Below are 26,338 nucleotides of genomic sequence, written 5' to 3' on the forward strand. Positions count from 1 at the left end.
TGCCGTGCCCCCCCCGTAACGTCCATGACGCGCGCCCCGCCCCTACCCGAAGCGCCTGCGCACAGCCCGGCGGGCGGGCCAAAAAGCGCGGAGTCACGGCTGGAGGGAGGGGGAGCGGAATTAGCGGGCAGTTGGAAAGCCCGCGAAACGCTTTTTCCGCCTGGGAGGCCGGACGACCGCGCTCGGGCAGGAGGAAGAGGAGGTGCTCCCCATCTGGGCTCCACCTTCTTTTCATGCCAGTACTCAAAGTTCACGCCCCTTTTTTGCTCCGCCGTCAGCCCCGTCTGTGAGAAGGGTGCTTCTGCCCTCATATGCCTCTCCCTGTGACCCCGGCCCCTTCAGACTCCGCTACGTCGTCTCTCGGCCCCGTCCAACAGCTCCTGACTACTCTTCGCCGGGGTCTGCTTCCCAATCCCCTTTCGCCAGAGCCCGCGAGCTCAGTCGGCTCTGCGTCCTGGCGGTGGGGAGTCCTCGCGGAGCCCCTGCGCGTGCCAGGCCATCCGGGACTACGTTTCCCAGCGGGCCGAGCAGACGGCGCCGATGCTGCGGTCAGGTGACCCGGTCGCCTGACCGCAGTGAGTGAGGCCGGGAGGGCGGGGCCGCGCCGGCTGCTGGGGCTCGCCCTTGGCCCTTTAATCCCCTTCGTGGGCCCCTCAAGCTGGAGCGGCCACGTTCTTGGGGCTTCGCCGGGGGTTGTTCTCTTCCGTACTCGGATCGCTTCTTAGGAATATTCTAACTGCCGGTGGGGAGAACTGCGCCCTAAACCTGGGATTCTGATCCAGGAACTGGAAGTTGACAGCTTGGCTGCCTGGCTCCTGCATCTGCCTTCTCCACTCACCATCTCATTTCTTTCTCCAGGATTGTCAGTGGCTTCGCCCCGAGGAGAGCTGACTGCCCTGGGCTGCTGCCTCCGGCAGAGCTGAGCCAAAATGTCCCCGGAATCTAAAAAGCTTTTCAACATCATTATTTTAGGAGTTGCCTTTATGTTTATGTTCACTGCCTTTCAAACTTGTGGAAATGTGGCGGTGAGTTGGAATCTGTCCTCCCTCCTTTGAAGTGCCCATCATAATGCATTACAGAAATGATAATAAACGTTAATTATATCTAATAGCGCGCTTTAATTGCATCTTTTATTTTTCCCACCCAGGCTTCCTCATTTGTTATGATTAGGTTTGATTTCTTGTGTCAGACATTCTCTTATATGGGGGAATTAAGCATTACCGTTTATCTGATTTGATTATGGGTTTGGATGTTAACCTATTTTATTTCTTGTCTGCATTAAGCTCTTCCCTAGTACTTGGATGGTTAAGGAAGGAAACCCAGGCGTAGTTACAGCTGGTTGTCCTCCCCCGTCCCTGTCATTGGTTTGCGTTCTCCAGTTATGTTGTCCTTTTTCTTTTCTCATAATGGACTTCAGTGTTAGGTACATTATGAACTTTTACTTTATTCTCTTGCTGAGTACTTGGAGTCACACTTCCGAAGTGGGGGAGGGAGACTGGAAAACGTTTTCGTTGATGAGTTTTATCTTCCACACAGCAAACTGTCATCAGGAGTTTAAATAGCACAGATTTTCACGGCAGTGGATATACCAGGTATTGTACCGTATGATTGATTTTGTTTTATATTTAACAGTAGTTGCTTAAATCTGATCAGAATCACCAGCAATAGAATATTGCGATTGAATTAGTGGTGATTGCATTTTCTCTTCTCCGTACCTAGACTGAGAGAACGCAATAGAATAAAGTTGATGAGTTTAGGTTTCCTGTGGAATTAGACACTAGGTTTGAAATCCTGACTTTACAAGGTATTTATTGCACTGTTATCTTAGGCAAGTGTTTCCACGAGCCCAATTTCCTAGCTCAGACAATGCGTCTCTGGGCACAGTGCGTGGCATTGAATAAGCACTCTAGTATTGTCATGATTAGAATTCCTAGTCCTGAACAGAAGATGTTGTGATTCTTGAACATTTGGTTCTTCTGGTTTTGTAATTTCATAACGATTAATATACGTATGTCAGGAGCTTTTAGATTTTCGTTACGGTGTTTAGTCCCAATTTTACAGATGGGTAAAATGAAAAGATCTTCATAAGTCACTAGAACCTTGTGATTGGAGCTGGGAATGTAATATGTACCGATATATATGCACAAACAGGTTTTTCTTTTTTAAAATTAGATTTTTTAATTGACAAATGAAAATTGCATATTATTTGTTGTGCACAACATGTTTGAAATACGTGCCATGGAATGGCTACATTGAGCTATAGAAACAGGTTCCTAATTTCTCTAGAGTTAGAGATTGGATCATGGCACCCCCCTCAACCCCCAACAAATCCATAACTTATACTTGGTTCTTTATCCCTATCCTAAGCCTTGTATGTCATATTTGAGAATGAAGGGATGTTACTGTCCGTTTTTCTAAGTGATTAGTAGCACAGCTTTTTGTACTTCTTTGTCTTCATGTGTGTTCTAAAGAACAAATGCAAAAACACATTTGATATTTGAGAGATTCATAAAAACCAAAGAATAATTTACTTTGGATTTATGAATAGTGTCTAGTAAATGAATTCAGGGCCTTTGAAATGGTTTTAGTCACACTTCATTCAAGATGTATGTACTAGGGCTGGGTCAGTAGTAACTGAGTAATGTTCAAGTGAGACCATTAGATTGAGTTAAATAAATTCTGGCTCAAGCAAGTTGTAACTCTGTGCTGTTATTTATAGCAGAGAAATGTCATGAAGCTGCCAGGAGTTCTAGGCTAAGTTTGTAGGGTAGATTGGTGGACTAGGGCCTCTGGAATCGTGCAATCCTGGCTGGACATTCACCAGCCACCCAGCTGGACTTTTGGCAAATTACTTAACCCCACTGTATTTCCTTTTTCTGTTCTTTAACATGAGGATAATAACAATATCTTCTTTGTAGTGCTGCTAGGATTAAAAGAGAAAATATGTATAAGGTACTTGGCACAGTTCCTATTACTATGACTTACCAGTATGTAAAAAATGTATTGTTGTAGGCAAACTGATCCCAAGGCACAGTTGGGGGGCTTCAATATTTTGTACAAATGAAAACTTTTATATGGTATTGAATTTAATGATATGACTATCATAAATTCTGACTAAAGAATATGAGTGTTTATTGTAAAATCTGTAAACTCAGATGGATTTTAAAAAGTGACACAGTGTACAAGGGCTTTGTTCTTTTTTTTTTTTCGATTTGTGTATTATATGTGCAGCATGGCTATTATCTACGGAGTGTTCTCTGCTTCAAATTTGATTACACCGTCAGTGGTTGCCATTGTAGGACCTCAACTCTCTATGTTTGCCAGTGGTTTATTTTACAGGTGAGTAGTGTAATCTTGCACTTATTTAATTAGAACACTTTTCAGGATCTTTCAAGTAGATAGTAAACTTTTCACAGTAATTTATAGACTTGGACTGAATAAAATATAGGTGGTGTTTTAGGAATTTTGGCTCAGTACTTGTTGCTGAGGGATATCATATTCTAATGTGATAGGATGTATCTATATCTGCTTTTGTTTCATGAATAAAAATAGTATCCAAAAGTCTCTTTCTATGAGGGTTGAAAAGAACCGTCTATGAAATAATCTTATTTTCTGTCAGTTAACTGAAAATAAGTGGGGATTCAAATGAAATAACTAAATGTTTCTCTGAACTCTAGAACTATAGTTCCATGATGTGCTAAGCTCTTGGCAAAGAACACTGCAAACCTGTAAAATGTCTGATTTTACAAATTTGAAAAAATAAATTATGGGCCAGGCACAGTGGCTCCCACCTGTAAATCCCAACACTTTGGGAGGCCAAGGTATTGCTTGAGCCAAGGATCACTTGAGTCCAGGAGTTCGAGACCAGCCTGGGCAACATGGTGAAACCCCGTCTCTACCAAAATAAAAAAAAATTAACCGGGTGTGGTGGCACATGCCTGTAGTCCCAGCTACTTTCGAGGCTGAGGTGGGAGGATGACTTGAGCCCAGGAGGTGGAGGTTGCAGTGAGCTGTGATGGTGCCCCTGCACTCCAGCCTAGGCAATAGAGTGAGACCCTGTCTCAAAAAAATTAATTAAATAAGAAATGAGAAACTTGATTGTGTTCCGTTTTTCAAAACTGGAGCGATCCTTTATAGGTTGAGTTTTAAAAGAAGAGAATGTCAGAACTGATTCCTAGAAGGCATAATTGGCACTCTATTTCAGGTATCGTTTGACTATAATACCTTGACCTGTTATATTTTAGCATGTACATTGCCGTTTTTATCCAGCCTTTCCCATGGTCCTTCTACACAGCCTCTGTTTTCATTGGAATTGCTGCTGCTGGTAAGCATTTTGATTTTTAACTTATCTGCTTTCTTTTCTGGGGCCTATCTAAGGATATTATTTATGTGTTTAGTATGTAACTCTTAAGTGAATTTCTTTCTCTTGATAAACTTTTGGGTTGAATTTTAGTGCTTTGGACAGCACAAGGAAACTGCCTGACAATAAATTCGGATGAGCACACCATTGGGAGAAACAGTGGAATTTTCTGGGCACTTCTGCAGTCTAGGTAATTCCCCTTTTGAAGTTCAGTCTTTCTTTCTTTTTTTTTTGTCATACCATTTTTTAGGTCTTTGACAATTTGGATCTTCCATGTTACGTGACTTAAGTTCTAGCTAAATGTGACATGATTCCAATTTTATAGAATTGCTTGTAATGATGGCTGAGTATGCTGGCTCACTAGCTACTCAGGATTATTTATACCAATACTGAATATAGCATACTAAAATTTTTTTTTGAGACGGAGTCTCGCTCTGTCGCCCAGGCTGGAGTGCAGTGGCCAGATCTCAGCTCACTGCAAGCTCCGCCTTCCGGGTTTACGCCATTCTCCTGCCTCAGCCTCCTGAGTAGCTGGGACTACAGGTGCCCACCACCTCGCCTGGCTAGTTTTTTGTGTTTTTTAGTAGAGATGGAGTTTCACCATGTTAGCCAGGATGGTCTCGATCTCCTGACCTCGTGATCTGCCCGTCTTGGCCTTCCAAAGTGCTGGGATTACAGGCTTGAGCCACCGTGCCCGGCCCATATATATATATATTTTTTTAATGAGACGGTGTCTGACACTGTCACCTGGGCTGGAGTGCAATGGCGTGATCTCGGCTCGTTGCAACCTCTGCCTCCCAGGCTCAAGCAATTCTCCTGCCTTAGCGTCCTGAGTAGCTGGGATTATAGGTGCCCGCCACCACACCTGGCTAATTTTTTTTTTGTATTTTTAGTAGATATGGGGTTTCACTATGTTGGCCAGGCTGGTCTCGAACTCCTGACCTCGTAATCCGCCCACCTTGGGCTCCCAAAGTGTTGGGATTACAGGCGTGAACCACCATGCTTGGCGTTAATGTTTTCTTAAGAAGAAAGCAAAATGGCTATTCTGCTCTTGACTGTTGGATTTCTGGAATCTCTCCTGAGGAATTACCCTCATGAACCGTGCCTAAAATTTTGGCCTTGACAAGGCTTAACAAATGCAAATGTTACATTTTAAAGGGTTATATATTAAGAAACTAGTGTGTAAGTGAATGATTCTTCAGGAAAGTATGCTAAAGAAAGTATCTGATTAGATGCAGATAACTAAATCATGAATTTTTGGAAACAGATTCTTTAAAATTTAGCTTAAGCTTATTTCCAGGGAGTCATTTCCAGAGTTGCAGTAAATCACATGTTTCAAAGTGAGTCAATTCTTCTTTGAAGGGTGCCTCTGAATCAGGTTACTGTCACATGGAAGGAGTCTGAATTCCATCTGGGGCAATTAAGTTTATCAGAGTCCAGATGAAGTTGATACTTTTAAATGATCCAGGACAGGTAGATACTTTAAAAATGATGTCCTTCTCTCTCCCTCTCTTACAACAAATAATGGGAATAATTATTTTTAAAAAACCATAATATTAAAATAATTTCCTAACATCCTATCCTCCCTTTTCTTCCCCCAGCTTGTTCTTTGGAAATCTCTACATATATTTTGCCTGGCAAGGGAAAACTCAGATATCAGGTATGTTTTATCCACGTTGCTTTATTCAGATATGTTCAAAGCATAATAAGAGTTATACAGAAATACCCATTATTGCTTTATTCAAGCATTGTTCTCATGAACCCTGACACCTCAAGTTTTTGCAGATTTTAGCTTTTAGTAAGCCTTTTCCTTGGTTTATATTATTCATTATTATTATTTTTAAGACAGAGTTTCACTCTTGTTACCCAGGCTGGAGTGCAATGGCGCTATCTTGGCTCACTGCAACCTCTGCCTTCTGGGTTCAAGCAATTCTCCTGCCTCAGCCTCCCAAGTGGCTAGGATTACAGGCCTGTACCACCACTCCCAGCTAATTTTGTATTTTCAGTAGAGACGGTTTTTCCACATTGGTCAGGCTGGTCTCAAACTCCTGACCTCAGGTGATCCGCCCTCCTCACCCTCCCAAAGTGCTGGTATTACAGGCCTGAGCCACCGCTCCCAGCTTGGTTTCTATTATTAAACTAGGATTATAGGTTATGGCTATGCTTTAAGTGGCATCTCAGGGTCTAAGGGGAGGTTATGCTCTGCACAAGTGTACGAGAATACTGTTCATGAGTATATGGTTCTCAGAAGACTTCTGAATGCTCAGTTGTTTTCTCTGGACCCTTCTTTGATTAAAAGAAGGCGATTAAGCTCTTGTGCTGTTTTTCTTTGCTTATTCGTATTTCTCTAACTGAAAGACAAAGGTAAAGGTATCCTATTTATCTCCTTTTCCTAAGTTTTTACTGATGCATTAAAGTAAAAATGTAACGAGAAAGTGTGTTGACAGTTATAAGCAACCCTTGTACCATGATACTAATTCTGGAATTGTTTGGTCGATACTATCTAGTTTCTTCTTTTTTCTCCTTAGAGAGTGACCGAAGAACAGTGTTTATTGCACTGACGGTAATTAGCCTTGTGGGGACAGTTCTGTTCTTTCTCATTCGGAAACCAGATTCTGAAAATGTCCTAGGAGAAGATGAGTCTTCTGATGACCAGGACATGGAAGTCAACGAGTAAGATGTTGGGAACATTCCATTTTATTTTAAAATAGATTTTGAGTAGATCTAGTCTAGAGATTACCCACCTGTTTAGCCCTAACTGATATCCAGTACTCTCTGTAGGTTACTACAGGCAAGAAAAGGAAGAAAATAAAGGAGGAGCTGCGAGGGAGGAAGAAAAAAAAGGTCACCAGAGGAAGGGAGGTGGTGAAAAGGTGCACAGGGAATTTTGAGTCTATTCCTGGCCTTGCCACTGATGTGTATGTGATCCTGGACAGTGGCAGCAATTTCTATCCTGTCTCCAGGCCTGAGCTTTCTCACTCAATCAGTATGTTTTCATGGGCAAGAAAATAGAAGACAGTGTTGACCTTGGTTACTGTTTCTGTGATCCAGCTCTAAAGTTTTCCTGTTCTTGTGGTATGAGTGAGTGGCAGGGCCAGTGATGGTTGTCACAGATGAACCTTAGTTATCGCTAGGCTCTTGCTTATAGTATCCGGCTCTTGCACTAACTTACATGGGTGGTTTTCCCTAGAGTAGTCCAAATGGGGGAATAAGTATACAACCCTGTGTTTTGTAAAAATTGTAAATTACCTAAGCACATTTCAGTTGCAGGTGGCACTATTTAAGCATGACAGGCTAGTGATCTGCAGTATCATTTAGATTTGAGGAAGGAGAGATGAGAAATTAATCTCTGTCACCCTTGTTTTGCTTTGTGAATTGATAAATTGTTAAGATTGCCTTACAGCATTTTATCTGTTGTTAAAACTTTTGCATTGAGCATCCCATGCTGACTTTGTAATCCAGAAAGGGCCTAAAATTGTCCAGTCATAGGAGCATTAGATGCTCCAGATTTGCAGTAAGTTTGCGTAAAGCAGAAGCAAGGCAGTGCTTTGGTCTGGATATGTTGCCATGCCCTGCCTTCTTAATCTTTACTGTGCTTCACAAACACTGGGTTTTTTTTTTTTTACAAATTGAAGGCTTGTGGCAACCCCGCATTGAGCAAGTCTTTCTATCCTTGCCACTTTTCCAACGGCGTGTGGTCACTTTGTGTCTCTCTGTTACATTTTGGTAATTCTCACAATACTTCAAACATTTCGTCGTTATGACATCTGTTATAATCTTATAACATCTGTTACAAGATGTGATCAGTAATCTTTGATGTTGCTATTGCAATTGTTTTGGGGCACCACAGTCCGGATCCATATAAGGTGGTGAACTTAACTGATCAGTGTTGTGTGTGTTCTGACTGTTCCACTGCAGGCCATTCCCCCATCTCCCTCCCTCTTCTCCTGAGACACAGCAATATTGAAATTAGACCAGTTAATGACCCTACAATAGCCTCTATGTGTTAAAGTGAAAGGAAGAGATGCATGTCTCTCACTTTATTTACTTATTTATTTATTTTGAGATGGAGTCTCGCTCTGTCACCCAGGCTGGAGTGCAGTGGCACGATCTCGGCTCACTGCAACCTCTGCCACCCGGGTTCATGCAATTCTCCTTCCTCAGCCTGCCAAGTAGCTGGGATTACAGGCATGAACCACCACACCCAGCTAATGACAAATAAAGAAATGACTAAGCTTAGCAAGGAAGACATGAAGAAAGCTGAGATAGGCTGAAAGCTATGCCTCTTGTACCAAACAGCCAAGTTCTGAATGCAAAGGAAAAGTTTTTGAAGGGACTCAAAAGAGCTACGCCAGGGAACACACTCATGATAAGAAAGTGAAACAGCCTTGTTGCTGATACGGAGAAAGTTTTAGTGGTCTGGATAGAAGATCAAACCAGCCACAACATTCTCTGAAGCCTAATCCAGAGCAAGGCCCTCTCTTCAATTCTGTGAAGGCTGAGAGATGTGAGGAATCTTTAGAGGAAAAATGTGAAGCTAGCAGAGATTGGTTCGTGAGGATCAAGGAAAGAAAACATCTCCATGACATCAGAGTGCAAGGTGAAACAGCAAGTGCTGATGGAGAAGCTGCAGCAAGTTATCCAGAAGATCTGATTATTATAATTGACAAAGGTAGCTGCACTGAACAACAGGTTTTCGACGTAGACCAAACAATCTTACATTGGAAGATGCCATCTAGGAATTTTATAGCTAGAGAGAAGTTAATGCCTGGCTTTAAACCTTCAAAGAACAGGCCGACTCTTGTTATTGACTAACACAGCTAATGACTTGAAGTGGAAGCCAGTGCTCATTTACCATTCCAGAAACCCTGTGGCCCTCAAGAATCATGCTAAATCTACTCTGCCTGGGCCCTAGAAATGGAATGACAAAGCCTGGATGATAGCACATTTGTTTACGGCATGGCTCATTGACTATTTTAAGCCCACTGTTGAGACCTACTGCTCAGAAGAGAAGATTCCTCTCAAAATATTACTGCTTATTGACGATGTACCTGATCAGCCAAGTGCTTTGTTGGAGGTGTACAAGGAGATGAATGTTGTTTTCATGCCTTCTAACAACACTTGTTCTGCAGCCCCTGGATCAAGGAGTAATTTCAGCTTTTGCTTTTTTGAGACAAAGTCTTGCTCTGTCACCCAGGCTGTAGTGCAGTGGCGGGATCTTGGCTCACTGCAACCTCTGCCTCCCAGGTTCAAGAGAGTCTTCTGCCTCAGCTTCCTCAGTAACTGGGATTACAGGCGTGTGCCACCATGCCTGGCTAATTTCAACTTTCAAGTCTTATTATTTAAGAATTACATTTCTTGAGGATATAGCTGCCATAGATAATGATTCTTCAGATCTAAGCAAAGTAAATTGTAAACCTTTTGAGAAGGAGTCATCATTCTGGGTAGGTCACATTAAGAACATCTGTGCCTGGGGCTGGGTACAGTCGCTCACGCCTGTAATTCGAGCACTTTGGGAGGCCGAAGCAGGTGGATTGTTTGGGCTTAGGAGTTTGAGACCAGACTGGGCAACATGGTGAAACTTTTTTTTTTGAGATGGAGTCTCACTCTGTCTTCCAGACTGGAGTGCAGTGGTGTGGTCTTGGCTCACTGCAACCTCTGCCTCCCAGGTTCAAGCGTTTCTCCCGCCTCAGCCTCCCGAGTAGCTGGGACTACAGGTACATGCCACCACACCTGGCTAATTTTTGTATTTTTAGTAGAGATGGGGCTTCACTATGTTGGCCAGGCTGGTCTCGAACTCCTGACCTCGTGATCCACCCGCCTTGGCCTCCCAAAGTGCTGGAATTACAGGAGTGAGCCACCGCGCCTGGCAAAACATTTTGTTTTAAAGCACACACCAGTAGTTATTAGAGAAGGAGTCTGTGAAGATGAATATCACAAATTCAACAAAAACTGACCCCCCATTCAGTCAGCACATGTTTGGTGTTGGTCCTAGAGGATAAATGCTGCCCATCCCTGTTTTCAAGGAACTGCCAAGTTGGGGAGGTGGGTGAGGGGTTCTGTAACTGTGAGCAGGTGCTCTTCTAGAAATACTGCTCAGCCTTTGTAGCATTCTCTCTTCCTGAATCGTCTCCTAAATTTGGAACTTCTGTGTCTTTGTTCTACAAATAGCACAGACTTGTGGCAGCCCTCTTCTATGCCGGAGGGATATAGGCGTGAACAAGACAGATAAGTCCTTGTTCTTATGGGACTTAATTTTAGAGGGGGTGGTAGACAATACACATGTAAGAAAATAGCAAAGTGAGCGTTAGGAAGACTGTGAAAGAGGGGGAGAGTGGAGGGAAGGGGGGAAGAATGGAGAGGAGGAGGGTAGAGAGTGGGATAGCTCCCGGAGACCTGCCTGGTGAGACATGAAGGTCAGTGGGTGGCCTTTGCCAGAGCCAGGCAGTGGGAAAGGTGTGGTGGGCTCTGGGCTCCAAGAAGGAAAAAGTGGAAGCAGTAGGCAGGGTCGGATTATGTAAGCCAAGATAAGGAGGTTTGCATTTTCTTCTTAGTGTGATTAGAAGCTGTTGAGGGTATAAGTAGAATTCTATTTTAAAGGTTCCCACCTAAAGGCCTCACAGGAAAAGATTTGAAGACCTGAAAGATTTGAAGAGTTCCAAAGAGACAGCTCTGTCTGTCTTCTGGCTGGGCACAGTGGCTCCTGCCTGTAATCCCAGCACCTTGGGAGGCTGAGGCAAGACGATTGCTTGAGCCCTGGGGTTTGAAATCAGCCTGGGCAACACAGCAAGACCTAGTCTCTACTTAAAAAAAAAATGAGCCAGGTGTGGTGGTACATGCCTGTAGTCCCAGCTACTTGAGAGGCCGAGTAGGGGGAAGCTTCAGCAAAGGGATTCAGGGTTTCAGTGAGCTGTGATGACGCCGCTGCACTCCAGCCTGGGCAACAGAGCAAGACCCTGTCTTTAAAAAAAAAAAAAAAAGAAAAACTGTCGTCTGTCTCAAGTGCATAATTTACATCTCTGAGGACCTGTTAGCTGGGTGATCTCTAGGTGTTTCTTCATTGGCAGTTGCCTCTATCCTCCTTCTCCCCTCCCTCCCTGTATTCTTTCCTTCCTCTCTTCGTCTCTTCTTTCCTCCCTCCATCCTTTCATTTCTTACCTTCCTCCATTCATCCTTTCTTTCCCTTCCCTCTCTCCCTTCTTTTCTTCCTTTCCCTATATTTGAGGTTCTCTGATATTCTAAGCATTGTGCTAAACAAAACAGAAGTTTATGCATTCATGGAGCTTACTTTCTAGTTGGTGACAGAGATAAAAGAAACAGGCAGGTTTTAAAAATAGCTTTATTGAGATATAACTCATATACCGTATAATTCACCCATCTAAGTATACACTTCAGTGCTTTTTAGTATATTCACAGAGTTGTGCATCCATCATTGAAACCAATTTTAGAATATTTTTTGAATACTTTTATTACCCCAAAAAGGAGCCATAGGAAGGATGCGATGGCCCATGCTTGGCCTGTGGCTCCTGTTCCAGGTAATAAAAATTATAGCACTTTGGGAGGCCAAGACAGACGGATTGCTTGAGCCCAGGAATTTGAGATTAGCCTGAGCAACATGGCGAAACACCATCTCTACCAAAAAAAAAAACATACAAAAATTAATCAGACATGGTGGTACATATCTGTGCTCTCAGCTACTTGAGAGACTGAGGTGGGAGAATCACATAAGCCCAGGAGGCGGAGGTTGCAGTGAGCCGAGATGATCATACCACCGCACTCCAGCCTGGGTGACGGGGGGAGACCCTGTCTCAAAAAAAAAAAAAAAAAAAGAAGAAGGAACAATGTATGCTGTAGCCGATCTCCATCTGGTTCTTTAAATAAAAAAAATAAAGCAGGCTGGGCACAGTGGCTTACGCCTGTAATTCCAGCACTTTGGGAGGCCGAGGCGGGCAGATCATGAGGTCAGGAGATCGAGACCATTCTGGCCAACATGGTGAAACTCCATCTCTACTAAAAATACAAAAATTAGCTGGGTGTGGTGGCGTGTGCCTGTAATCCCAGCTACTCAGGAGGCTGAGGTAGGAGAATCGCTTGAACCAGGGAGTCAGAGGTTGCAGTGAGCCAAGATTGTGCCACAGCACTCTAGCCTGGGCGACAAAAAAAAAAAAAAAAAACCAAAAGCAGAGAAGTAATAGAGAAATATGAGAGTGGGGGGGTGGAAGGGGAGTTGTTGTAGTTATAGAGTTGGGAAGGCTGAGAAAGTAACATTTAAGCCAGGGCCTGACAGAGGTGAGCCAGGTGTGGCTTTTACCTGGAGTGGGATGGTAAGCCATTGGAGAGTTTGAGAGAGGACTGACATGATCTAACTTAAATGGTAAACAACTCACTGAATTAAATTGGAGTGACTTGCAGCTGAATTATTGTATTTTAGTGGTCTGTAGAGTATAAATCAGTTAATTGGGGCCTGAAGGGTAAAATGTTGGAATCCTACATGGGATCCTATCCAAGTATAAAATGAGGGTACTACCAATTAATGTCATCTAAATAGTATTTGCTTCCAGGGAAGGTGTGAGTTTTATGATGAGGAAACAAGTTTTCTTGCTGGTTAGAGCATACCATTTTTTTGTGTGTTAATAATTTTTTTTTTTTTTTTTTTTTTGAGATGGAGTCTCACTCTGTCACCCAGGCTGGAGTGCAGTGGCGCGAACTCGGCTCACTGCAAACTCTGCCTTCCAGGTTCACGCCATTCTCCTGCCTCAGCCTCCCGAGTAGCTGGGACTACAGGTGCCTACTACACGCCTGGCTAAGTTTTTGTATTTTTAGTAGAGATGGGATTTCACCATGTTAGCCAGGATGGTCTTGATCTCCTGACCTCGGGATCCACCTGCCTCGGCCTCCCAAAGTGCTGGGATTACAGGCGTGAGCCTCTGTGCCCGGTGGTGCGTTAGTAATTTTTTAACTTAATTGGAACACCATTAGATTCCTTTTATTTCTTAAGTTAACGAGATCTCCTTTGCATTCATTTTTTTGGTAAAAATGCCATTTAGAGATATAGGAGTAGACTTGGCTGTTAGGATAGGAAATGTAATCTTTTTTTTTTTTTTTTTTTTTTGATACAGAGTCCTGCTCTGTCACACAGGCTGGAGTGCAGTGGCACGATCTCGGCTCTCTGCAACCTCCACCTCTTATGTTCAAGTGATTCTCCTGCCTCAGCCTCCCAAGTAGCTGGGATTACAGATGCCTGCCACGCCTGGCTAATTTTTGTATTTTTAGTAGAGATGGGGTTTCACCATGTTGGCCAGGCTGGTCTCAAACTCCTTACCTCAAGTGATCAGAGTGCTGGGATTACAGGCGAGAAATGTAATCTTTAAAAAATCTTTTGGCTGGGCACGTTGGCTCACGCCTGTAATCCTAGCACTTTGGGAGGCTTAGGCAGGCGGATCACTTGAGGTCAGGAGATCGAGACCATCCTGGCTAACATGGTGAAACCCCGTCTCTACTAAAGATACAAAAAAAATTAGCTGGGCGTGGTGGTGGGCGCCTGTAGTCTTAGCTACTCGGGAAGCTGAGGCAGGAGAATATCATGAACCTGGGAGGTGGAGGTTGCAGTGAGCTGAGATCACACTACTGCACTCCAGCCTGGGCGACAGAGTGAGACTCCATCTCAAAAAAAAAAAAAGTTTCTAGGCTGGGTGTGGTGGTTCACGCCTGTAATCCCAACACTTTGGGAGGCTGAAGTCAGAGGATCACTGAGCCCAGAGTTGCAGAGCAGTCTGGCAACCTCGTGGAGTGCTATCTCTGCAAAAATTTAAAAATTAGCCAGGCATGGTAATGCATGCCTGTAGTCCCAGTTACTCGGGAGGCTGAGGCAGGAGGATCACTTGAGCCAGGAGGTCAAGGCTACACTGAGCCATGATTGTGCCAGTGCATTCCAGCATTCCAGCCTGGATGACAGAGCAAGACTCGGTCTCAAAAAAAAAAAAAAAAAAAAAGGAAAATCTTTAAAAATTTAAGGAGGCCGGGCGCGGTGGCTCACGCCTGTAATCCCAGCAGTTTGGGAGGCCGAAGTGGGCGGATCACAAGGTCAGGAGATCGAGATCATCCTGGCTAACACGGTGAAACCCTGTCTCTACAAAAAATACAAAAAAAATAGTCGGGCGTGGTGGCAGGCGCCTGTAGTCCCAGATGCTGGGGAGGCTGAGGCAGGAGAATGGCATGAACGCAGGAGGCAGAGCTTGCAGTGAGCTGAGATCACGCCACTGCACTCCAGCCTGGGCGACGGAGCAAGACTCTGTCTCAAAAAAAAATTTAAGGAAAAAATACTTTTAAAAACTTTCTTGTAATCTTATTAACAATTATGTTTAACTTGCATCACCTTATTTAATTCTCACAGGTAAGTCGTAGCATCCCTATTTGATGAATGAAGAAATAATACTTGGAGAAATGAAGTCACTTGTCTTGTCTAAAATCATACAACTAATTAGCGGCAAAGCCAGGCCTCTGACTCCAAAGCCCTTGTTTCAACCAGTAGATCATTGTGCATCCCAGCCATGACACAAGGAGGGCATTCATGGTTTTGAAGAGTGTTATTGAATATGATTCTAGTATAATTAAAAACTTATTTCTCCAAAGGACTCATAGAAGGAAATGTCTGCTTTATGAACATTGCAGATTAATGAAATTGATAATGGTATCAATAAGAACTCTGCCATCCTCAGTATTATAGCTTAGGCATGTTGTTGCTCAGTCCTCAGACAGCTGCAGTTGTTCTGTATATCACCTTATATAACCCACTTGTATTTCCCATTGAAGAGAAAATGAGGCATAGGATGTACAATGATCTAATGTTAGGCACTTCCTTGACTTCATCAATCTTGGTGGATGAATAAGAAAAATGCGTTTTAAGCTTTGGAGCATGATTTCAAGCACACAGTAGTGTTTTGGCAGTAGTCTTGGTAAACTGGAAAAGTCAGGGATTTTTTTGTTTTGTTTTGAGATGGAGTCTTGTTCTGTTGCCCACGCTGGAGTGCAGTGGCATGATCTCGGTTCACTGCAACCTCCGCCTCCTGGGTTCAAGTGATTCTCATGTCTCAGCCTCCTGAGTAGCTGGGATTACAGGGGTGCACCACCACACCCTGCTAAATTTTTTTGTATTTTTAGTAGAGATAGGGTTTCGCCATTTTGGCCAGGCTGATCTGAAACTCCTGACCTCAAGCGATCAGCCCGCCTTGGCCTCCCAAAGTGGTGGGATTCCAGGCGTGAGCCACTGAGCCCTGCCCAAGTCTGTGATTTGGCCCGCCTTGTATGGATAAATGAAATTGCAGATTGCAATGAAGACCCACCTCTCTCAGCAGGACAGGAGATAGGCATGAATCCTTCCCTTGGTAATGTTCCTGAGGTAAATATTAGTATAGATTTTAAAATAACCTTCCGTTTTAAAAGCTGAGATTTGATGCCACTGTTGGTATAGAAACATATAACATATAAAAATCTTGTGGTCACTTTGGCAGCACAGATACTAAAATTGGAACAATACAGAGATTAGCATGGCCCCTGCACAAGGATGACGTGCAAATTCGTGAAGTGTTCCATATTTAAAAAAAAAAAAAAATCTTGACACACGTTGGTTATAGGACATCCAGTTCCCAAAAACACTTCATCAGAAAGCACATAGCAGTTGTCACCTGTCAGTGCTTGAATTTTGATGTGAAGCCAATGGAGAGTACAGTACCTGTCAAAGTCTCTTGGTTCTCGATCCCCAAACAGTCATAGCAGCAAGGAGATGAATGAAAGCTAACTTCAAGAAAGCCTTCATGATACCATATCCAAAGCAACCACCTCTCAGAATGCAGAAAATAACAAAAGTCTCTGACGGGTTTTAATGCCAAAGAACTTATTTTTCATAGTAAGGGCGATGGAAAATTGAATACTCACAGATATTTTCACAGTTTGAAGGTAACAGGATAGGTCGGGTGTGGTGGCTCACACCTGTAATCCCAGCACTTTAGGATGCTGAGGCAGGTGGGTCTCTCGAACTCAGAAGTTCAAGACCAGCCTGGGCAACATGGTGAGACCCCATCTCTACCAAAACTACAAAAAATTAGCTGGGTGTGGTGGGACCCACCTGTAATCCCAGCTACTCAGGAGGCTGAGGTGGGAGGATCGATGGCGGGAGGATCACCTGAGCCCGTGAGGTGGGGGTTGCAGTGAGCCGAGATTGCATCACAGCCCTCCAGCCTGGGAGACAGAGTGCGACCCTGTCTCAAAAAAAAAAAAAAGAAAGAAAATGGAAGTAAGAGAATAGAAAGTATTTCTGTACTGCTTGAAGTATGATTTCTGAGAAAGACGTGCATAAACATGTACAGTAAGTGTAATCTGAAAGAATCATCTTCCATAGTTAACAGAAAGGTGCCCAGGTGGGACTTTAAACACCTGGAACGAGGGCGTGGCCATGAGGGACACCCTGGGGCAAGGAGCATTCAGGTCACTGGAAATGCATCTCAGACCTGGTAGAGGACAGGGCTTTTACAAACAAATGAAAATGTGATTGTATTTTTGTTGTTTTATTTTCAAAAAGAAAAAACTTTTTTAAATTTTATTTTCTCAGGTCTGCCCAGAACAATCTGACAAAGGCGGTAGATGCTTTTAGTAAGTATTTTCTGTATCCGAAATGCAAGAACTGTTCAGGAACAACTTCCGCATTTGCCTTTCCCCATTTCCCTGGTAACTTTGGATTGATGACACCCCAGGGTTTGCATTTTTCCAGGTATGCTGCTCTGAAATGTATTAATCTTCCTTATCAACATCTCTCTAACATGGGGGCTGTGAGGGATGGATGATGGTATGACTGCCCACCTGCCCAGGTGTGTGAGGGAAGTGGAAAGAGGCTGCACAGCACTCAGGTTCTCCCTGGAGTTAAGCATCTCCTGGGATTTTTGCAGGGTAATTAAGAGCAGATTGTGGCTGGGCGCAGTGACTCACGCCTGTTATCTCAGCACTTTGGGAGTCCAAGGCAGGCGGATCACTTGAGGTCAGGAGTTCGAGACCAGTCTGGCCAACATGGCGAAACTCCTTCTCTACTAAAAATGTAAAAAATTAGCTGGGCGTGGTGGGGTGCACCTATAGTCCCAGATACTCAGGAGGCTGAGGCAGGAGAATCGCTTGAACCTGGGAGGTGGAGGTTGTAGTGAGCCGAGATTGCCCCACTGTACTTCAGCCTGGGTGACAGAGGGAGACTCCATCTCAAAAAACAAACAAACAACAACAAAAAAGCAGATTGCTTGCTAGTTGGAGCAAAGCAGTAGCTCCAGTGACCCGGAAGGTAGTACGAATAATCATGTTCATGCATTGAGAAGTCTTCCTGGCCAAAGACTCTGCTGAATTCTTTGTTTTTTACTCTATGTGATTTTCACAATTCTGTTATGTATGATATAATACACACCTATCATTGGCTCAGTTTAACAGAACAGAAAACTGAGGCTTAGAGAAATTAAGTAATTTAGGGGCCAGGCACAGGAGCTCACACCTGTAATCCCAGCACTTTGGGAGGCCATGGTGGGTGGATCACTTGAGGTCAGGAGTTCAAGACCAGCCTGGCCAACATGGCGAAACCCTGTCTCTACTAAAAATACAAAATTAGTCAGGTGTGGTGGCGTACGCCTGTGGTCCCAGCTATTCAGGAGACTGAGGCAAGAGAATCGCCTGAACCCAGGAAGTGGAGGTTGCCCTGAGCTGAGATCATGCCACTGCACTCCAGCCTGGGCAGCTGTGAGACTGTCTCAAAAAAAAAAAAAAGAAAAAATTAAATAATTTACCCAAGGTCAACCAGTTAGTAGGTGGCTGAGTTGGGATTTGAGCCAGATTCTCATAATTTCCTTCAGAAACTTCCAGTGAGTCCCTTTTGCTTCTGCCTATGGCTCTCTCAGCTTCTTTGTCTTCCCAGGAGAGGGAATCTGACTGGGGCAGTTATTCTCAAGAAGGGAGCAGCCTTTTGGGGCCATGTGTATTCATTAAGCCTATTGTAGGCCACAGGGTCTTAATGACATATGGCCCTTATGGCCCTTGAGCACTTATGATTAGTTTCTAGGTTGCCTTGGGCTGAAGTGCAAATTGTTGATCTAATCAGCCATGGCCTGGCTCAGATGACACAAAGCATGTTAACTCTTGGCCAGGAATGCCTGTAGCTTCTTTTTTTAGAAAGGGTCTATGGGCATGAGAGTCTGAGCCTTCTATACATAGTATATTGTTTCAGGAATATATTCATAGTTTTTTATATATATGTATGTATGTATGTGTATATGTATGTATATGTACGTGTGTGTGTGTGTGTGTGTGTGTATATATATATTTTTTTAAGATGAAGTTTTGCTCTTGTTGCCCAGGCTGGAGTGCAATGGTGTGATCTTGGCTCACCGCAACCTCCACCTCCTGGCTTCAAGCGATTCTTCTGCCTCAGCCTCCCAAGTAGCTGGGATTACAGGCATGTGCCACCACACCTGGCTAATTTTTGTACTTTTAGTAGAGATGGGGTTTCTCCATGTTGGTCAGGCTGGTCTTGAACTCCCGACCTCAGATGATCCACCTGCCTCAGCCTCCCAAGTGCTAAAGTTACAGGCATGAGCTCCACTGCACCTGCCTTTTTTTTTTTTTTTTTTTTTTTTGAGACAGAGTCATGCTCTGTTGCCCAGGCTGGAGTGCACTGGCATGATCTTGGCTCACTGCAACCTCTGCCTCCTGGGTTCAAGTGATTCTCCTGCCTCAACCTCCCAAGTAGCTGGGACTATAGGCACATGCCACGACGCCCAGCTAAGTTTTGTATTTGTTAGTAGAGACAGTGTTTCTCCATTTTGGCCAGCTGGTCTCAAACTCCTGACCTCAAGTGATCCGCCCGCCTCGGCCTCCCAGAGTGCTGGGATTATAGGCATGAGCCACCACACCCAGCTCGGGAATACATTTATAATTATAAATTGAGCCACACGTTATAATTAAAAGGACTGTACTCTGACTCCCTTAGCAAGATATGAGGTCAATCACTGTCAAAAGTTTGGCTTTCATCTTTGCAGGCCTAGAAACTTGTCTGTTAGAATACCCATTATTAGGCTGGGTGCAGTGGCTCATGCCTGTAATCCCATCACTTTGGGAGGCTGAGGTGGGAGGATCACTTGAGGTCCAACATTCGAGACCAGCCTGGCCAGCATGGTGAAACCCCGTCTCTACTGAAAATACAAAAATAGCCAGGCATGGTGGCGGGTGCCTGTAATCCCAGCTACTCAGGAGGCTGAGGCTAGAGAATCGCTTGAGCCTGAGAGGCAGAGGTTGCAGTAAGTTGAGATTGCGCCGCTGCGCTCCACCCTGGGTGACAGAGTGAGACTCCATCTCAGGAAAAAAAAAAAAAAAAAGAGAATACCCATTATTGATCGCAGAGGGCGGAGGGGAAAAGGACTCAAGCTAAACTCATAGAAATGGCAATTTAACCATTTTTGATGGCACTTGACATTTTTTAGTGAGCCCTTTCATGGATATTTCCTTCTTGTCAGCAGGCTAGAAAGCCACATTGGCTTACTTGGTGAGCTCGGAGTCATTAAAGGGAGGTAGATGACCTGGCTTATGGGATAGTGTCCCCAGCCATGGTGAGGCTGCTCCATCATAGCTCCACCTCTGGCTGTCTTTAATGTTCACCAGATTCAGGACATCTCACCTAGACAGTTGGACAGACTTTGCCTCAATTTTGTCTGTAAAAGGAGGCACTGACACATTTTGGGCCACACGCTTTGCATTACGGAGCTGGTCAGTTACTTGATAGGATTGATTTGTCATAGGATATCGTTCTGTCGGGTTTGAATAGGGAGAAGGAAGGCAGCAGCCAAATGAGGTATGGCACATAGGGTGCTGCAGGGAAAGTAGATTCAGGAGCCAGTTCCTGGGGAATTGGGGCACAACAGGAGGTCATGAGGTGACAAGGGAGCCAGAGGCACAGGGAGAGAGGGAGAATGAATGGCAAGGCTTCACGTGACCTGTGTGTGGCTAGTGCTTCATTTATTAATTAATCATGACATTCCTGTGGTTGGGGCTATGATGGATGTTGTACAGAGAAGGTTCCTACATACTATCTAAAAGCACTTAATTTCCGAACTGAATTTATACGTTTAGTGTGCTTCTGAAATATGTTCGCAAAGTTTTTAAACATTTATTTTTTGATCTTGAGGAAGCAATGCTGAAGTTCATCTGCTAGGATGAATGTCTGAAAACAGCCAAAAAAATGTTCTCAGGCCAGGCGTGGTGGCTCATGCCTGTAATCCCGGGTGGATCATGAGGTCAGGCGTTCAAGACCAACCTGGCCAGGATGGTGAAACCCCATCTCTAATAAAAATACAAAAAAATTAACTGGTCGTGGTGGTGGGTGCCTGTAATCTCAGCTACTTGGGAGGCTGAGGCAGGAGAATTGCTTGAACCCTGGGGTGGGGGTGGTGGCAGGGCAGAGGTTGCAGTGAGCCATGCCACTTCCCTCCAGCCTGAGCAAAAGAGCAAAACTCTGTCTCAAAAAAAAAAAAAAAAAGAAAAAAATTTTAAGGAAGAGGAACTATATTTACTCTTTGCTGAGTGGAAGTGGATCATCTGGATCTTCATCATCACATTGAGAAGGAGGAGGAGGGAGGGGGTTGGTCTTGCTGTCTGGGTTGGCAGAGGTAGAAGAAAGTCTGCACAGAAGTGGATCCCTGAAGTTCAAACCTCTGTTGTTCAAGGGTCAACTGTGTAAGTAAAGTGCAAATTAGAAACAGTTTTCTTTCTTTCTTTGTTTTTTTTTAAAACGGAGTCTTGGGAGTTTCGCTTTTGTCACCCAGGCTGGAATGCAGTGGTGCAATCTCGGCTTACTGCAACCTCCGCCTCTTGGGTTCAAGGGATTCTCCTGCCTCAGGCTCCTGAGTAGCTGAGATTACAGGTGAACGCCACCACACCTGGCTAATTTTTGTATTTTTAGTAGAAATGGGGTTTTGTCATGTTGGCCAGGCTAGTCTTGAACTCCTGACCTCAGGTGATCTGCTCGCCTTTGCCTCCCAAAGTGCTGGGATTATGGTGGTGAGCCACTGTGCCTGGCCAGAAACAGTTTCTATTGGATTTCAAAAGATAAAACATAATTCTCAATATTATGGGTTGGGGGACAGGTAATTACATGCATAAGACTACATTGTTGGCCGGGCACAGTGACTCACGCCTGTAATCCCAGCACTTTGAGAGGCTGAGGTGGGCGGATCATGAGGTCAGGAGTTTGATACCAGCCTGGCCAACATGACAAAACCCCATCTCTATTAAAAATACAAAAATTAGCCAGGCGTGGTGGTTTACACCTGTAATCCCAGCTACTCAGGAGGCTGAGGCAGGAGAATCACTTGAACCTGGGAGGCAGAGGTTGCAGTGAGCTGAGATCATGCTATTGCGCTCCAGCCTGGGTGACAAGAGCAAGACTCCGTCTCAGGGAAGACTACATTGCTGATATATACTTGTATTACTTTATAAAAAAGTGATTTGTCATTAGGTATCAAAAGCGATAAAAATATTTATAACCTTTGCCCCAGTGGAATAACCAATTTCACTAATAAGATTATCCTCAGGAAATAATTAAATATTGTGGTAAGATCTAGCTACTAGGATGTTTATAGTAGTGAGAAACTGGAAATAATTTAAGTATTCAACTGTTAGACATTAGTACATCTGTATAATAGATTACCCTAGCCATAAAAATTATCTCTGTGAATGTTCAAAAAATTCCGCTGTATATTATGTGAAAACAAATGATAAAATAGAGTATATATAGTAGAATTTGTTTTTGTAAAAAATGCATAGAAAAAGTCTGGAAGGAGATTCATTAAGGTATTAGATTCTGCTTTTTTAAATTGAGATATAATTCATGTACCATATGGTTCACCCATTTAATCAATTTAAAGAATCCATTGCAAATTCAGTACGAGTTATTATATTCAGAGTTGCGTAGCCATTACTTTACTCAATTTTAGAGCATTTTCCCTATGCACGTTAGAGTCACTTCTCATTCCAGCCTCCTAATCCAACCGCCCTAAGGCACTCCCACTTTCTCCCCTTTCACTACTGTTGCAACCATTCCTCTACTTTCTGTCTATAGATTTGCCTATTCTGGACATTTTATGTAAATAGAATCGTACAACATGTGGTCTTTTGTGCCTGGTTTCTTTTAACATAATGGTTTCAAGGCTCATTCATGTCACAATATATTATAAAATTTGAGTCATTTCTATATTTTATGTATTATGAGTTTCAGGGGTCTGTCTTGCCGACCCTGACCCAACAACGGATGAATAAAGTACACTGACACACAGATATTCTGCTTTACCAGTTTGAGCATCCGGGCAGCTTACGAGACTCCACACAGAGTGCTGTAAACAGTTGGAGATGGAGACTATCCTGGCTAACACGGTGAAACTCCGTCTCTACTAAAAATACAAAAAAATTAGCCTGGCCTAGTGGCGGGCACCTGTAGTCCCAGCTAAGTCCCAGCTACTCGGGAGGCTGAGGCAGGAGAATGGTGTGAACCAAGGAGGCGGAGCTTGCAGTGAGCACTGCAGCCTGGGCGACTGAGCCAGACTCTGTCTCCAAAAAAAAAGAAAAAAGAAAAAAGAAAAACAGTTGGACTGCCCCAGTAGAAAACAATTAAGCACCCCTGGTAAATCAAAGGTTAGTCTTAGGACCACATGAGTAAACAAGCTAGTTAGATAAACTCCCCACATTCCTTTTTTTTTTTTTTTTTAAACTCCCCACATTCCTTTGTTTCTACTCTAATTTATTTAACTAAGGGGACAAGGCTCCTTCAGCTAAGTTTATTACTGAAGCTTATGCAAATGCCCCAGGCCTTCCAAGAAGGTTTGCGTCTTATAATTTTCCTCTGCATCCTGACTGAACTCCCACAGTGAGTAATACATAAAGTTCGTGTACAGGTTTTTGTGTGGATGTGTTTTCAGATCTCTTTGATGCACACCTAGGAATGGTGGAATTGCTGCTTCATGTGGTATTTCACTGCTTAGCCTGTGGGGGAACTGCCAGATTGTTACACAACTTTACATTTCTACTAGCAGAGGATGAGTTTGCCACTGTTTCCACCTGCTTGCAGTTATTTTCTGGTGGTTTTTTTTTTTTTTTTTTTTTTTTGAGATGGAGTATTGCTCTGCCACCCAGGCTGGAGTGCAGTGGCACAATCTCAACTCACTGCAACCTCCACCTCCCAGGTTGAAGTGATTCTCCTGCCTCAGCCTCCCAAGTAGCTGGGATTACAGGTGCGTGCTACCCCTCCCGCCTAACTTTTGTATTTTTAGTAGAGACGGGGTTTCACCATGTTGGCCTGGCTGGTCTTCAATTCCTAATCTCAAGTGATCCACCTGCCTCGGCCTCCCAAAGTGCTGGGATTACAGGCTTGAGCCGCTGCGCCCGGCCCTAGTTAGATCCTTTGCCCGTTTTTAAGTTGGATTCTGTTTTTATTAATGAGTTGTAAGAGTTCTTTATATACTCTAGATAAAAGTTCTGGCCAGGCGCCAGAACATAACATGTTTGGATATATGTATACATTGTGACATGATGGTCACACTCAAGTTTGTTAACATATCCATCACCTCACATGGTTATCTTTTTTTTTTTTTGCATGTGTAATGAGAATATTTAAGATCTACTTTCCAACCAAATTTCAAGTGTACAATAGAGTGTTATTAACTGTCAACACCAAGTTGTACACTAGATCCTCAGAACTCACTGGTCCTGCCTAAAGGAAACTTTGTACTCTTTAATCAACATCTCCCTATTTCCCCCACCCTCCAGCCCCAGCAACCACTATGCTACTCTCTGCTTCTATGAGTTCAACTTTTTAATATTCCACATCTAAGTAAGATCATGCAGTATTGGTCTTTCTGTGTCTGGTTTATTTCACTTAGTGTAATGCTCTCCAGGTTCATCCATGTTGCCCTAAATGGCAGGATTTCCTTTTATAAGGCTGAATAATATACCATTGTATATACCACATTTTCTTTATTCGTCTGTTTAAGGACACTTAGTTGTTTCCATGTCTTTGCTACATAGTTAATAAACACACACACACACACACACACACATACAATAGTGCTGTAATGAACATGGGAGTGCAGCTATCACTTTGAGATACTGCTTTCATTTCCTTTGGATATATGCCCAGAAGTAGAATTGCTGAATCATAACATGTTTTTAGTTTTTTTCAGGACCTTCCATATTGTTTTCCATATTCGCTGTACCAATTTACATTCTCACCAATAGCAGACAAGGGTTCTCTTTCCTCCACATCCTCACCAACACTTGTTTGTCTTTTTGATAATAGCCATCCCAACAGGTGTGAGGGGATATCTTACTGTGGCTTTGATAAAGTTTTTAATTTTGATGTAGTCAGTTTGTTTAGTTTTTCTCTTGTGTGTGCTTTTGATGTCCTAAGATTTTGCTTCACCCCAGGTCCTGAAAATTTACTCCTACATTTTCTTCTAAGAGTTTTTTTAGTTTTAGCTCTTCCATTTGGGTCTGTGATTCATTTTCAGTTAATTTTTACATATGGTTTGAGATAGGACTCCAGCTTTATTCTTTTGCATGTCAGTATCCTGTTGTAGTTGCGCCATTTGCTGAAAAGTCTGTTTTTTGGTCTCTCGTCAAAAATCAATTGACTATAAATATAAATGTTTATCTCTAGATAGATAGATATATCCTTATGCCAGTACCATGCTGTGTTGATTACTGTATGTTTTGAAATCAGAAAGTGTGAATCCTCCAACTTTGTTATTTGTCAAGATTATTTTGGCTGTTGTGGGTCCCTTGGATTTCCTTTTTTTTTTTTTTTTTTTTTTGAGACGGAGTCTTGCTCTGCCACCCAGGGTGGAGTACAGTGTCGTGATCAGAGCTTACTGCAGCCTCAACCTCCCAGGCTCAAGCGATCCTCCCGTCTCAGTCTCCTAAGTAGCTAGAACTATAGGTGTGAACCACCATGCCTGGCTAATTTTTGTAGTTTTTTGTAGAGACAGAGTTTCACCATGTTGCCAAAGCTAAGCGATTCTCCCAAGTCAGCCTCCCAAATTGTTGGGATTATAGGCATGAGCCACCAGGTCTGGCCGTGAATTTTGGGATCAATCTATTTCTGCAAATAGATTGATGGTTTTTTTTAATAGACTTTATGTTTTAGATCGTTTTACTATTCATAGCAAGACTGAGCAGAAAGTATAGAGTTCCTATGTGGCCCCTATACCACACATACGTAACTTCCCTCTGTTATTAATGTTCCCCACCAGAGCACATTTGTTATAATGAGCCAATACTGATATGTCGTTATCACCTAAAGACCATGGTTTACATTAGGATTCACTCTTGGTGTGGTATGTTTTATGGGTTTGTACAAATATATAATGACATGCATATGTCATAATAGGATCATACTAGATAATCTCTTAGAATTTCTTTGTGTTAACTTAAGTCTTCTGATTATTCTTAAATGAACATGTGGCCAGGAGCGGTGGCTCACGCCTGTGATCCTAGCACTTTGGGAGGCCGAGGTGGGTGGATCACCTGAGGTCAGAAGTTTGAGACCAGCCTGGCCAACATGGCAGAACCCCGTCTCTACTAAAAGTACAAAAAAATTAGCTGGACGTGGTGGTATGCGCCTATAATCCCAGCTGCTCAGGAGGCTGAGGCAGGAGAATCGCTTTAACCCTAGAGGAAGAGGCTGCAGTGAGCCAAGATCGCGCCACTGTACTCCAGCCTGGGTGACAAAGTGAGACTCTGTCTCAAAAGAAACAAACAAAAACTAAATAAATAAATAAAGTAAAATGAACATGCTTTGCTAGTGCAGTTTTTTTTTTTGTTTTGTTTTTGTTTTTTTGTTTTTTTTTGAGACAGAGTCTCGCTCTGCCGCCCAGGCTGGAGTGCAGTGGCGTGATCTTGGCTCACTGCAAG

At 43.4% G+C, this 26,338-nt stretch overlaps 1 protein-coding gene and 1 non-coding gene across 10 annotated transcripts in view; both read left to right on the forward strand.

Annotated features, from left to right (window-relative positions):
- The first annotated feature begins 80 nt into the window (after positions 1 to 80).
- MFSD11 (major facilitator superfamily domain containing 11) overlaps positions 81 to 26,338 on the forward strand; it is a 38,861-nt gene continuing 12,603 nt past the window's right edge. For 3 of the 9 annotated variants that reach the window (XM_017951003.1, XM_017951002.1, XM_021928032.2), the window contains exons 1-8: positions 572 to 1,025; positions 1,537 to 1,592; positions 3,232 to 3,339; positions 4,245 to 4,324; positions 4,454 to 4,550; positions 5,962 to 6,020; positions 6,889 to 7,033; positions 16,968 to 17,008. In XM_017951003.1, coding sequence (XP_017806492.1) covers positions 930 to 1,025; positions 1,537 to 1,592; positions 3,232 to 3,339; positions 4,245 to 4,324; positions 4,454 to 4,550; positions 5,962 to 6,020; positions 6,889 to 7,033; positions 16,968 to 17,008 — 682 coding nt within the window. In that variant the 5' untranslated portion in view covers positions 572 to 929. Of the gene's footprint in view, positions 1,026 to 1,536; positions 1,593 to 3,231; positions 3,340 to 4,204; positions 4,325 to 4,453; positions 4,551 to 5,961; positions 6,021 to 6,888; positions 7,034 to 16,967; positions 17,009 to 26,338 lie in introns of all 9 variants that reach the window. The other 6 variants (XM_021928030.2, XM_009191315.4, XM_009191318.4 and 3 more) reach the window with 6 other exon arrangements.
- LOC116271203 lies at positions 15,855 to 15,958 on the forward strand. Its single transcript, XR_004179625.1, has one exon. It is a non-coding gene; the product is annotated as a U6 spliceosomal RNA (small nuclear RNA).

This window comes from Papio anubis, chromosome 17, assembly GCF_008728515.1.
Source record: "Papio anubis isolate 15944 chromosome 17, Panubis1.0, whole genome shotgun sequence".
NCBI lineage: Eukaryota > Metazoa > Chordata > Mammalia > Primates > Cercopithecidae > Papio > Papio anubis.